Source organism: Furipterus horrens, unplaced genomic scaffold (genome assembly GCF_987537825.1).
Source record: "Furipterus horrens unplaced genomic scaffold, mFurHor1.1.pri manual_scaffold_2, whole genome shotgun sequence".
NCBI lineage: Eukaryota > Metazoa > Chordata > Mammalia > Chiroptera > Furipteridae > Furipterus > Furipterus horrens.
The window spans coordinates 188,804,855-188,818,371 of NW_028327172.1; the positions used below are offsets into that span (position 1 = coordinate 188,804,855).

Sequence of the window (13,517 nt, forward strand, 5' to 3'; positions counted from 1 at the left end):
AAGTTCCTGGTAAGTAATTGTTTTTTTTGTTTTGTTTTGTTTTGTTTGCCTGTAAGTAAACACTGCTTTCTGGTTTCGTTGTTCTTTTGTGTACACCTTTTGTAGAGATGCATTATCTGACTGAAAATTTAAGATGCTTATAAAAATGTGAAATATCATATCTGTATTTACTCTTTAATTATCAAAATCCATGTTTCCTGTAAAATTGGTAATTGTTTTTTCACACTTATTTACTTCATACCAATTAGGTCCTGTTACGGAAGTAAAAACTGACATATATGTCACCAGCTTTGGACCTGTTTCTGATGTTGAAATGGTAGGTCTTTGGAAAATTTAATGTACTTTTTGAGGTTTAAAGAAAACAAACGTAAAATAAGGCAATTCGTATGTATTTTACTGTCAGTCACACAGAGTTTGAGCTAGAAAATCAAAGAACAGCCGAATTAGGCTCGGAAGTTTGTAAGAAGTAAGACTGAATTTGCAATTTAGCTCTAACAGAGGTTTTTTGTTTTTGTTTTTGGTTTGGTGTCATTCTTAACTAAGAAAAGAACTTTCTTGTTACTGGTCTCCATGACCCAACCTTGTATGTCATATATTTTTCCTTAGAAAATTATTGAAGAGAATAAGTTTAGTGATTATAATTGGTTTTGGTATGAAACTTTAAATTGTAGTACTAACTGCATTTAGTATTCCATGTTGGCTCAATTGCTCCTTCTCCTTCTCCACCTATCCTGTCTCTCCCTTGCTTTCTCTCGTGTTTAAAGAACTTAGAACACCAAACACTAGTCAGGATAAATATTATTTTATTATTTAAAATTCATTCAATCAGTTGTGCTCTCTTATGTTAAATATATTTTGTTTGAAGGTCAAATAGCCCACTTTACTTTTTTCCCTTGACTCTGGACTCCTAAACTAATTGTAATAAATTTTATGAACTTAAAATTTCTTTTTTACATATTTTATTTTGTCATAAAGAGATGCTTAATATTTTATGATTCATCATGTAATTATATTTGTTACACATTAACTAATTTTGTTACCTGTCCTAAAGTACAACTGTAATTACTTGGTGCTGGCAGTTTTATTAAATTATAGTTATTATTTTTGAATGATTAATATGTATGGTAATTTAATAAATGTAGAAGATTAAGGTATCAAGATGGATATAACATGCTTTAATTGATGAGAATACTTTTGTTCCATTGATTTAGGGAAATTTCTGCTCCTATTAATTTAGTTTTTGTTGGGTACTCTTTTATATGAGTGAGAGACTATATTTAATACATTTTTTGCATATTTATGTGTAATCATTTGTTATTTGAATATGTCACAAATAATTTCCCTAGGAATACACAATGGATGTGTTCTTCAGACAGACATGGATTGACAAAAGACTAAAATATGACGGTCCAATTGAAATTTTGAGATTGAATAATATGATGGTAACAAAAGTATGGACCCCTGACACTTTCTTCAGGAATGGGAAGAAATCTGTCTCACATAATATGACAGCCCCAAATAAACTTTTTAGAATTATGAGAAATGGCACTATTTTATACACAATGAGGTAGTTGTTTTTCCTTCTTCCCTTTTTATCTTTTTTTCTCCCTCCCTCTCTCCGTTCCTGCCTGCATGCCTGCCTACCTCCCCTCCTTCTTTCCTTCCTTCATTTTAGGGATCTGTAATTTAATTTTTAGAGAAATTATTTATTCCAATTGTGTTTTTGCATTATAGACTCACCATAAGTGCGGAGTGTCCTATGAGATTGGTGGATTTCCCCATGGATGGTCATGCATGCCCTTTGAAATTTGGGAGTTGTAAGTTACAATAAAAATGTTGTTAGAATTCATGATTTTCTCATTTAATCTGATAATTATATATTTGCATGATTTTCCATAATGCAACATTTAAATCTTTGTCCATGACAACAACTGTCCAAAATTTGACTTTTAGGAGACTGTTTGTTATTTCTAGAGATAGCCTAGGTAGACGGACTGACTCATAAATAATGGATTAATCATCAGTGGTAGAGTTTAGGGAAACCTGACCTCCTTGGTTGATGGTATAACATAGCAGGTATAAATAATTTTCTTTGTGTTGTTTTGTTCTGTTACAAGCAGAGTCCTTTATGGCAGACTTGAAAAAAAATTTTAAAAGGCCAAAGAAGATTCAGGGCTTCATCACATGACATAAGTTAGAATAATATAAGCAGCATTATTGGTTTCAAAGTGTCTGAAGCATAGTAGACGTGTGGTCTGATTTGCAGACAGAGCCAGGTAACATAGTGCCTTTGGAAGTTTAACTAAGAGATGTGGCATTCCTTGACATTTCACAATTTCACACCAGCTCTTCTACGGCGAACGGATTCTAGAGAGGCTAGAGTAGAAGCTGAGAAGAGTTGGAGGCTGTTGTTCTAGTACAATCAAACATGGCGGTGGCTCAGACATGGATAGCGCTGGAGGGGAAGCTGTGAGATATATGTATTTGATATATATTGTGAGGGTGAAGCCAAGAGGATGAAATGAATTTGTAAGAAAGAATATGGAATTCCTTTCCCCTAAGCACTCTTCTCTGAGACAGCAGCAAAATTTGATTGCCTTTTCTAATGTCTGCCTCAAATACTTGATTTAATCAGAATCTACCAAAAATAAATGCTGGTTTTTACTATTGCTTCAGATTCTTAGTTGAATTGATTGTGAAACTTGCCTGCTGTTATCATTGCTCATTGCTTAACTTAATGAGAATCAGCAGTCACCATTCTTTTTATAACTTCTGGTAAGCACATGGACTAACTTGAAGCTAAAGACAAGTCACTTGCTCCCTGACCAGTGACTTACTGAGAGAAGATAAAAATGAAAAATATATGGACAGAAAGGTGATCTCTCTGGGGCCAGAATAAAAAAGCCATTTGTGCTATCATAATTTAGATTTCACCCACATAGTTCTTACCTAGGGTTTTATCTTTACCGCTCATTTCCTACCCCTCTCCCTGCCGCCCCTCACCGCCAGTTCTTGTAGAAAGCATTCTTCAGAGTGACTTGAAAATAGCTAGTGCTCAATAAGGGCATGCACAAAATAAAGAAATTACTCCTTAGAAGCTCGCGTTTAGGGATTGGGGATTAAAAACAGGGGTACATCTTTTGATCACCTTCACCCATTTCACCCACCCCTATCCCTGGCCTCAAATATTAAATCTTTAAGAAAAAGATTATTCTAGCAAGTTAGGCCAACCCAGAGAAGGTGACCCGATTAAAAATATGATGGGCAGGAACATGATATTGGGGACTTTAAATGTATGATTAAGCATAAATATACTTCAGGAGATCAATGTTCACACATAACTGTAGACTGCTAAATTACAACACAAGCCTCATAGTTTGTTTTGCTAAGTCATCTGTAAAATTAATCTCTGTTAATATCAACTCCTTTTGTAGAATTAAACAATTCCACCAAGGACCTACTGTACTCTAGCCATTTTATGGAAGCTTGTGCAGGGTAGTATAAAACTTACCTTGGTTCTTTTGCACTTAGTTGTGTGTGAGCCAAGCTGTCTATGCTGGGTAGACTGGTAAGCAAGCAGCTGGTCTCCACTTGGATCGAACACCAAATAACAGGAAATGGACTTAAATTGCTGCTGGGAGGGATATGTTGAAGATGGAAAAGAAAATGTCCTGATTGTAGGAGTTCAAAGGTAATGGGTTTGGTCATGTAATTATATTCCCTGGAGAGCTTCACAAACAGCATAGCCAGTTGTCACTGTAGCCCAGTTCCCAAACAGCGTGGGTATTGCCCCAAAGCAGAGTCTGGCATAGGTGACTCCTGCGCAGCTCTCCCAACAGCAGGCCTTTCTTTTGTTGTTATTGCTGCTGTGTTATTATAGGAAACATTCTGTATGTTTCTAATTGGCAGAGTTGAATTAGGATTGAAGAAGCTATATGCTCAAGCACTGGAAGTGAGTTGGAATGGAAAGAAGAAGCAGTTGAACTGCTTTTTGGGGTGGTATTATTTCTGTTTTTCTACTGTTTCTTAATATGGAAACATATCCATATGCGTTGATGCAGGTATATATAGCATTTTAGTTGCTTTAGTCTCTCCTCCAATTTTTTTGGCTTTAAAACACTCTACCGTGTTTTCAATCTTAAATATGTTGAAATAAATCATACTGATTATTCTTTTCATTTATTCCATCCTTCCTGAACAAGTGTAATATTCTTAAGTGTTGTCCATCAATCAGTGCTGACAGAAAAAGAGCACTGACTCTAACCACATTCTGTGCTCTGATTTAGATGCTTACCCGAAGAGCGAGATGATTTATACCTGGACAAAGGGTCCCGAGAAATCAGTAGAAGTTCCAAAGGAGTCTTCCAGCTTAGTTCAATATGACCTGATTGGGCAAACAGTATCGAGTGAAACCATCAAATCCATTACGGGTGAGATGTTCAATGATTAAAGTCAATATGTTACTTAGCATTAGCAAAGGGGTTTTGTCTTAGCTTTTTCATTGAAAGAGCTAGTGTTTTCATGGGACAACAGAAAGATTTCAGAAATAGAGTAGATGCATAAATCACAATTCAGAATTTTTTAATTTATACTTATAAGTTTAGTTTAAAATAAATTCTGAGTTACTTAGATGTGAGTTGGTTTTCTTCTTCAGAAAGAAAAGTCAGCAACAATTATATTAAAATTATTTTCAACAGAATTCTGATCATGATTTTTGGACACTAGATTTTCTTCTTTCTGTGGTACTTTCCCAAAATCTTTTTAAAAAATCTTGCTTTATAAAAGTAAAAGCAAAATATAGAGCTTAGCTACAAAATACATTAGGGGTATATGTTAAAGCTATCATTGATAATTCTTGGTCTAAATTTGCTTCTGAAATATGAATGGAAAGAATTATAGGATTTAATTTTATTTAATGGGAAAAATTGGCTGATTATTGCTTATTGTAAAATTATTTCTTTCATATACTATATTGCCAGGAAAAAAATATTGTTTGAAAATATTCAATTTTTAGCCTGCAAGTAGGATTGAAAATAAGTGGGATTTGAGACTTCTGAATCTTGGGTTTTATAGTCCGAGATGAGGCTATTGATTCCTAAGTAACTCTCTGAATATATTCCTTTTAGATTTAACATGAAAAATATTCAATAACAACTCCCAAAAATCTTATGTTTTTTTTATTAGCTTTTTAGATTTTTATCTAAATGCCAATAAAACATTCTTGAACTTGGGGATTTTATAATATATATGGCTCTATGATATATATGTCTCTTTTTATTTTTTTATATAAATAACATTTAGAAATACAACTCGTTCCTAAAACTAAAGCAGTAAGGCAGCATATGTGTATATATAATGTATATATGTACATTGCAATTTTTTTTTAAAAAATTGAGCTTTATGTGTGTATATATCCACTTTTTAGTGATTTTTATAAGTTAAATCTAAATTTTCTCTCCAAAGATGCTGAAAATGAAGGCTAATTTCTTCCACATTACTAGTCCTTTAAAATAAAAAACAGTGTAAAATTTTTTTTAAAGTTATAGCTTACTTTCTTAAATTGCTTAATCACTATGTAGAACATATTTCTCCATGTTTGTCTGCTGTGTACAACAGCTCATTTCTTTGCCTGGAATGCTTTTTGTTAGCCTGAAGTATGAGTATGAAGCCATTGAGTAAATGGCTGCAGAACCAATAACACATTTTCATCATGTTTTATTTGTAGGTGAATATATTGTTATGACGGTTTACTTCCACCTCAGACGGAAGATGGGTTATTTTATGATTCAGACATACATTCCATGTATTATGACAGTGATTCTTTCGCAAGTTTCATTCTGGATAAATAAGGAATCGGTTCCAGCTAGGACTGTATTTGGTAATTGCAATTCATTTCTTGGGTGTTTTTGTTCACATTACATTTTGTTCATAATTTTATGGGAATATCTCTTAGATATCATTTTTAAAAAAATATTAAACAGTAATATATCAGGATATTCTGAATAATCATATAAGCTTTCATATAAGGCTTGAGGGAATGAGGGCAGTTCCCTCCTTCCTTTGGGGCCCTTCAATTTTCCCTTATTAAGACCAGGCAGGTAAAGACTAGTGTGAATCTGGATAAAATTTCACTTTTGGTGGTGGTCTTTGACTCCTAGCCTAATGCTGTGTAGTTGAATTAAAATTATACATATAGGTGTTAAAATAAAATACACTGGGAGCTTAAAATAAAACAAGTGAAAGTCATGGCTGAATGAATATGAAAACCAAGCACCACTTGCTTTTTAATGAAAAAGAACAAAATGCAAACAGTTTAAATGTGTTGAATTGGAAGGTAGTTTATGCTTACTTAGCTTACTAGATCATTGTTATAGTCTATCTACACTTTTTTTCTGAACACAGCATATTTTTTTATTGTTTCTATAGTGGTTTTTAATATATTATAGTCTAAACTATAATATATACAGCCCAGAACATATGAGTTTTAAATTTTATATCTGTTAAATAAGTCTTTTATATATCAGTCAGGTTTTTAAATACATTACTTATGCTATTTATTTGATTGAATATATTTTTCTATACTTTTTCTGTTGATTGTGAGTAGCGAAATCATTTGGTAGTGGTATTAGAAGGGAAGCAATCAGAATTTCTCTGGAATGGAGGTACAGTTCTCAAAGAGATGCCACTCTTCCCCTGCCCTGTCTTTTCTCCTCGGTAGGATCAAAGCCACAATATAATAGCCCTTATCACAAAGAGCTCAAGGGATGCTGGTGAGAAGGAACTAGGAAGGGTGGTAGGAGCTTCTTGTGACTTGAATATGGGGGTAGTTTCCACAGACACCCCCAACACACACTTTTTATCTTAGAAAATATATTGAAATCCTACTGGAGAAATCCACAGAAGGGTCAATTGGAGGGAGGGCAGAGTATGAACTTAAGGAGGCAGTGAGCATGTATAATGGCATAAACTACTTCATAGAGTTGTGTGGGTTCAGTTATAGAATAACTGCACATTGCAAGCGCCAAGTAAGTTTTAACTATGAAAAATAGATGTGAAGGAGAGAAAACAACAAATCTAAGTTTGGGACTACAATAGGTTGGGATTTAAAACTCAAATGTGCCACTTATTTTTTTCTATCCATAAAATTGTGATAATACATCTCTTCTTCATAGACTAGAGAGAATTTAGATTTATGTGCAGTACTCATTACAGGGTACAGGGAGCACTTAGACCGTGTTAGTTACTGTCCCATACCTCTCTTATGTAGGGGAGATTAATTTTGTTCTGACTTGATTTCCTTGATATTTTTCTTATTTTTAAAGAAAGCATAGTTTTATTGTGTAATAACAAGTACTATGCTAAGTTATCTCATTTAGTGCTCACACTAACCTTTTTACACTTTATGTTCAGAAGCAGTCTGACTGGGCCGGAAGTATCTGCTCAGCCTGAGCAGCAGATCCAAGTCCCTTAGCTACTCTACAAATAATATTGCTGTTTCAGGAACCATCATCATTAAAAATTAAAATAAGATCACTTGTACACATATGATTTTCATTTTTCTATGCTCCCAAAGAACTTCTAGAACAGAAAATACTGACCCATTATTGGTGCCTCTAATGAAGAGGTGATAGTGTCAGAGGGTAGACTGTGGAGCCAGGCAGCCTACGTTCTCACCCCAAGGTCTACCACTTACTAGCTGTGAACCTTCAATGAATTACTTCTGCCTGTTTCCTCATGTGTTAAAACAGGATGAAATCCTCAGGGTTGCCATGTGGATTGAGTTAATTTGGATAAAGCACTCGGAACAATGCCTACCACACAGTAAATATTATTTGTCTTCATTTGAGAATCACTACTTTATATTATAATGTGAATGCTCTCTGTATTTTGTTATTGCTTGATAAGCTTTGAATGCTTTCTTGGTTGGCTACAAACTGGTAGCCACTGTATTGTCTAACATATCTTCAAACAATAGAAATGTCCAGTGCTGTGGGGAGGGATCACATTGATTACAGCTGTACCTACCCAACATTTCCTATTCAGAGAAAACACTGAGAGAAAATTCATTCGTATATATTAAGGATATGGTAATACTATTAATAATGATTATAAGATTTGCCATATTCTGGTAGGGGTCATGTTATTTCATCTTTACTATAACTCAATGAGGTAGGTGTTAATAATATTTATGAATCAGGTAATTGACTCAAATAGATTAAGAAGCTTGTACAAAGTCACACAGTTAAAGTGATGGACCCAAGACAATTTCTTTCTAACTTTGGGAATTCTGCCATTTCTACTTCGACATTCTGCCTTTATATGAAGATATGGGGACTTGAGGAAAATTCCAGAGCTGCTGAGTGAGAGTGTATGGATATGCACTGAGGATACTTTGTAGGTAGCTTTCTCAATTTGAAATGTGACATTTGCCTCTGTCTTGTGCTTGTGTGCCAAGATACATTGGTTTTGACTGACCAGGTAAATTATACCCAATAATTAAATCCTCAAAAACCTAAGGTATGTCAAAATGGTAATAATTGGACTGTTCAATGAGGCTCTAGGATAGTATTTTTCTAAGAAAGTTAAGGTTTAAGTATTTGAGGAGCATTAGGATTCTATTTCATAGGAGAGTTAGGTAAAAAAAAAATTAATTTTGTGCTGGTATTTATCATCCTTCATTCTTATTTTCCTCTTTACTCAAGAAGAGAATTTGCTGGGTCAGGTATACACTAGAGATCATGCAAAGTCAAAACTAAAAAAATCAGTTTAAATATGAGCAGTGAGCTAAATTCTCTCCAAGGGCCTTCTATCTCCAAAGTTGTGTGCCTTTAAGTTTTCTAATTATTCTAGTATAGTGAAACATTAAACCTGAGTAAATGCCAACTGGCATATCTAAATCATTCCCAGTTCATTTTTCTAGGAGTGGGCAGCCAGAATTTTACACTTGTGTACAGCATTAGCCTACCCTCACATGTCCTCTCCAAGCTCCTGGGCCAGCTGATATGGTGCATATTCAGCAGTCTAAAAACAGGGACTGGCATCAATACTTGAATGTGTCAAAAATATTCTATGGTTATTGAAATGTTTTCAAGGGTAAGTGCCAGCTAAGCCATTTAAACAGATGTACTGTCTTTCTAGATGCACTGGGGAAGCCAAGGCTCCTTATCTGAAGGGGTGGCTACTGTTCGTTATTCTGTTGGTGTTTATTTGACTGAATGCCCCACCTAAACCAGGTAGAATAAACACATCCCTGTCACACTACGAGTGGACACTTCAAACACTTAGCCAATTGTTTAAGGCAATTACTTTCCTAATTTTGCCAACAGTCATAAAATATGAACTATAATATCTGAAGGATTACTCTACAAACTTTAAAATCAAGTTGATTCAAAATAATAAAAGAGAACCAGGAAGTGGCTGCATAGTTAACATTTTTTGCATTGATGTCTATAGCATCACTTAACATCTTTATAAACTTGGTGACCTATCCCTTAACAGAAAGTAATATTTGGATTCATAGCTCAAAAGTTGCATTAACATTCTGCTTGCTTGACATTAATAAGGTAATGAGGACTAACCATGTGATAACGGGAGAAGACGAAGAGTGCTACTTTTGGTTCTCAGGATAAATTGTTCTATTAGAAAAAAATGTGCAAATCAATGTTCCAAAGTTGCTTATGTTTGATTTCAGTGTTCTGTTTTGTTTTTGTTATCACATTATGGTTTCTGTAGAATTTTTTCAGTTCTGATTAATATTCTTATTTAAACTGCACTCTTCCTAATTTATTTTCAAGTATTTTCAGCATAATATCTCTGATATTAGAGGAAATTTACCTTAAAAAGGTTGTTAAATATTCTTGATTACTTAATAGGCCACTAAACTTAAGTTATTAAGATAAGAAAAAAAGCTGATCTACCTTCAACCTTTGTAGCTAAAAGTGTTCAAAATTAATTTAGGGTTTATCCAATGCATCTCCTAGCCAGCACTGGACCAGTGACATTTTTTCTGAGATTTAAAAAGAAGGCCTTATCTTTATGAGGTCTTTTACTGAAACAAAGTTCAATGAATTCATAATAATGCATTTTTATAGAGATTTTGGTATCTATATGTTTGACCAAATAAACACATTTTAAAATCTATTATATACTAATAATGCTAAAAATATCACAAAATATTTTTAAAAAGGGAATGCAAGTAGATTCTCAAATTCCATTCACTATATAGTTTATAAAATACTTTAAGGTCTATAGCTCATACACTGTACAGTTGTTCTAATTTTTCATGTTCTAAACATTGACAATTCAGAAGGGACCGGAGAGAAAATGGATTGGTGAGGAGCTGAAAAAAATGAGTTTTTATTTACTGTTCATTTATCATGTGCCTGGCAATCTGTAATATATTTTTGGTAAATCCTGGAGCAATGTTAGACACTTGTGCTCTCATAGAGACTATGCCCAATCAAGTTGTGGAAACAAAGCTCATGTACATGGAACAACTGGGAAACAATACAAAGCAGATTATAATGCTGAGTTGAGAAGACAATATGATTTCTACCTAAATCAAAATATTATTATTTCTTTATTGTTGCATGGGGCTCATATCTCTTCAGTTTAACAAATGCAGTTTGGTTTTCAGCTAGGGATCAGCATGGATTGGAATATACAGTTTAGATGCCTTCGTTATTGGCATTGTCATCATCTTCACCATCATCATCATCCCCAAACAATTAAGGAGCAATTGTAGGCATTATATAGAATGAGTTTAAAAGAATACAATACTGTATAGTAAATCCCCACAGAAACTTCCAAGATTAACTAGATAATATGGATTAGATATAAAGATAGACAAAAATAGATGTCTTTAATAATTCATTTCTCTATAGTTCTGGAGGCAAGTGGAATTTTTTCATTGAAAATGGAGACTAACCTTTTTCCAGGCTGAAGAAAGGGCTTTCTTGGATGTGATATTATTCATAAGCCTATTAATGGAAGAGAAATACCTCTATTCTTATTGCAAATATTTCTTCCCAACCATAAACTTATAGGTGATAGATATCTAATATTTTTAAAACCAAATTGTTATAGAAGTCTGTTTTTCCAGGAATATACCTTTATTGTTTTATGTAAGTTAAGATCTTTTACAACTAGTACCCTTATTATTTTAATTCAATAGGTAATATTTGGTTAAATATTATAAGTATCTACAATTTGTGCTTTTTCTGGTAGTGATGCTCATGCCTACCCCAGAAATTCTGATGTTCCAATTTTTTATGCTACCAGTCTCCCACTCCTGGTTGAAAATCAGTGCTTTAGTGAGTACCACTTCCTGTTATGTGTTTGTGTTGAGTTTCTCAGGTATGTTGGCTCAGCTACAATATATGCTAGGTGCCTTACATACTTTTAATCATTATGACAAACCCAACAGGTAGATATCAAAAAGCCCAGTGACTTTTCATAATTTAATCCAAATCACACTGGGCCAACAATAGAAAAGCCCATACAAATTCCACTGAACCACTAAGATTAGAATCCTCCGTAAAAAATGACTTGGTTTCAATTGTAAAGTCAGTTACCCTATCTACCACTACTCAATCCCTAAGTTTGTTTATTTGTGTGTTCTTGCATAGAAATAATGGTAAAGTATTTTGTCTCTTTACTCTTTTGCTTTGAAGGAATAACCACAGTCCTCACCATGACCACATTGAGCATCAGTGCACGGCATTCTTTGCCCAAAGTGTCCTATGCTACTGCCATGGATTGGTTCATAGCTGTCTGCTTTGCTTTCGTATTTTCTGCCCTTATTGAGTTTGCTGCTGTCAATTATTTTACCAATGTTCAAATGGAAAAAGCCAAAAAGAAGAAATCAAAAGCCCTCCAGGAAATTCCGGCTGCTTCAGTGCTGAAAGAAAAGCATCCTGAAGCTCCTCTGCAGGTATTTCGCTTAATCTCCTTCGATTTAGAATTTGAGTTTTTTTGGTCAAATTTACATGGTCAAGGGGAAAAAATTGAGAACTTGAAAATAGCAATTTGTAAGTTATTTAAAAATCCAGAAAATTGTGGAAAGATAATTATAAATTTAAACTTTAAAACTGTGATTAATGGCTTTAAAATTAAAAAGCTTTGGATCAGCCAGATAGTGCTGATTGTTTGAAAGTTCTTTTCAAAATGAAAAGCTTTTGACAGAAAGGGGCAACATCTTCTGTCTACTAATTAGAGGAGCCTGTGTATATCTTTGAATGGGTTGAAAATGTGTTTTAGTAGAGTTCATTAGCTGTGGGTGAAAATTAAGCTCTTCCATGAGATAGTGAAGAAAGCATTCCAAAAACAGACACACGGGAGATCGAGGGGTGGAAAATGGTTTATTTGTTTGGAAAGCTGCCTCTGGGTTTCCAATGTCCCATTTCCTTCTGTCCCACCATGGAAAATCAGGGCCAGAAATAGAGTCGATGCCCGGACTTCCTGTGCCATGCCAAGTCTAGTTCAGTCCAGTCTTTCTCATCATCGAACTAGCTTAGCTTGCATTGCTGGCTGTGATCTGTTGCTGTGCTGAGGTATTCAGGCTCCCACCTCGAGCCTGTGTATGGAATCTACACAGCTGTCAACCACCGGGCCGCTAAGGCCACATGGCTATGGAGAGAGGATGTCCAAGTGCACAGGCCAAGTGCTGGTCACAAGCTAGAGAGAGAGCTTCTTTTCTCTCCTGAAATTATATTAGCTAGGGGTTGGGATGGACCAGGTACCTTCTCAATACACAATAAACTTCCCAAATTTTTGTGGGTTTTTGATAAGCCTACCCCTTAGTTAGACTGACAGGCCTCTTTGGTCCAACACCTCCTATGCCCTACAGCATCCCTGTAGTGGAGGGGGAAAGGGAGAAGTGTTAATCCCCTTGGTGGGTGTGGAGCTAGCTGTAAGCTTCCTGGTGAGGCAAGCAGACTCATGCTCCCCAGTTTATTAAGCTCAATGTCTTAATTCCCTTTGTTCTCCTCCTTAAAAAAAATTAATATGTACTTAACTACCTATGGTAACACACTGAATAAAGTAAAGCAGCGGTTCTTAACATGTCTCCATACTAGAACTATCCCATGGGGCTGGCGAGGGCCTGTGCCTTTGTATTAAAGAAGAAAATAAAATCAATAAATAGGAAGACCAATAGGGGTACTTGATGTACATTCAAGATTGAGAATTCTTGTTGTAAAGGAGTAGAGCCAAAAGGACATAGAGACCTAACAGAGCTACTGTAATTTACATTGAACAGATAAATGATACCGTGACTTAAAAAAAATCAAAATGACTTGTTCCTTACGAACTTCAGTTGTACAAAAATAGCAAGATCATCATGAAAATAAGAAAACAAACAGGAAGTCCTCCCCTTCCCCCTCCTCCTTGCCCTGGTCCTTCTTGGATATTCTCTCTTCTTCTCACTCTCACTCAGCTTCTGCTTCTTTCTTGAATCAGTAAAGTGTAGTCACTTATACAGTGTTACTGCAGTTGCCATAAAAGATAATTGGAAACTC

At 34.8% G+C, this 13,517-nt stretch overlaps 1 protein-coding gene across 1 annotated transcript in view; it reads left to right on the plus strand.

Moving 5' to 3' along the window:
- Window positions 1-13,517, plus strand: part of GABRA4 (gamma-aminobutyric acid type A receptor subunit alpha4) — a 64,546-nt gene that overhangs the window by 14,618 nt on the left and 36,411 nt on the right. Inside the window, exons 3-8 of the mRNA XM_090266917.1 lie at window positions 249-316; window positions 1,347-1,567; window positions 1,735-1,817; window positions 4,287-4,430; window positions 5,726-5,878; window positions 11,673-11,932. Coding sequence (XP_090123043.1) covers window positions 249-316; window positions 1,347-1,567; window positions 1,735-1,817; window positions 4,287-4,430; window positions 5,726-5,878; window positions 11,673-11,932 — 929 coding nt within the window. The remainder of the gene's footprint in view (window positions 1-248; window positions 317-1,346; window positions 1,568-1,734; window positions 1,818-4,286; window positions 4,431-5,725; window positions 5,879-11,672; window positions 11,933-13,517) is intronic.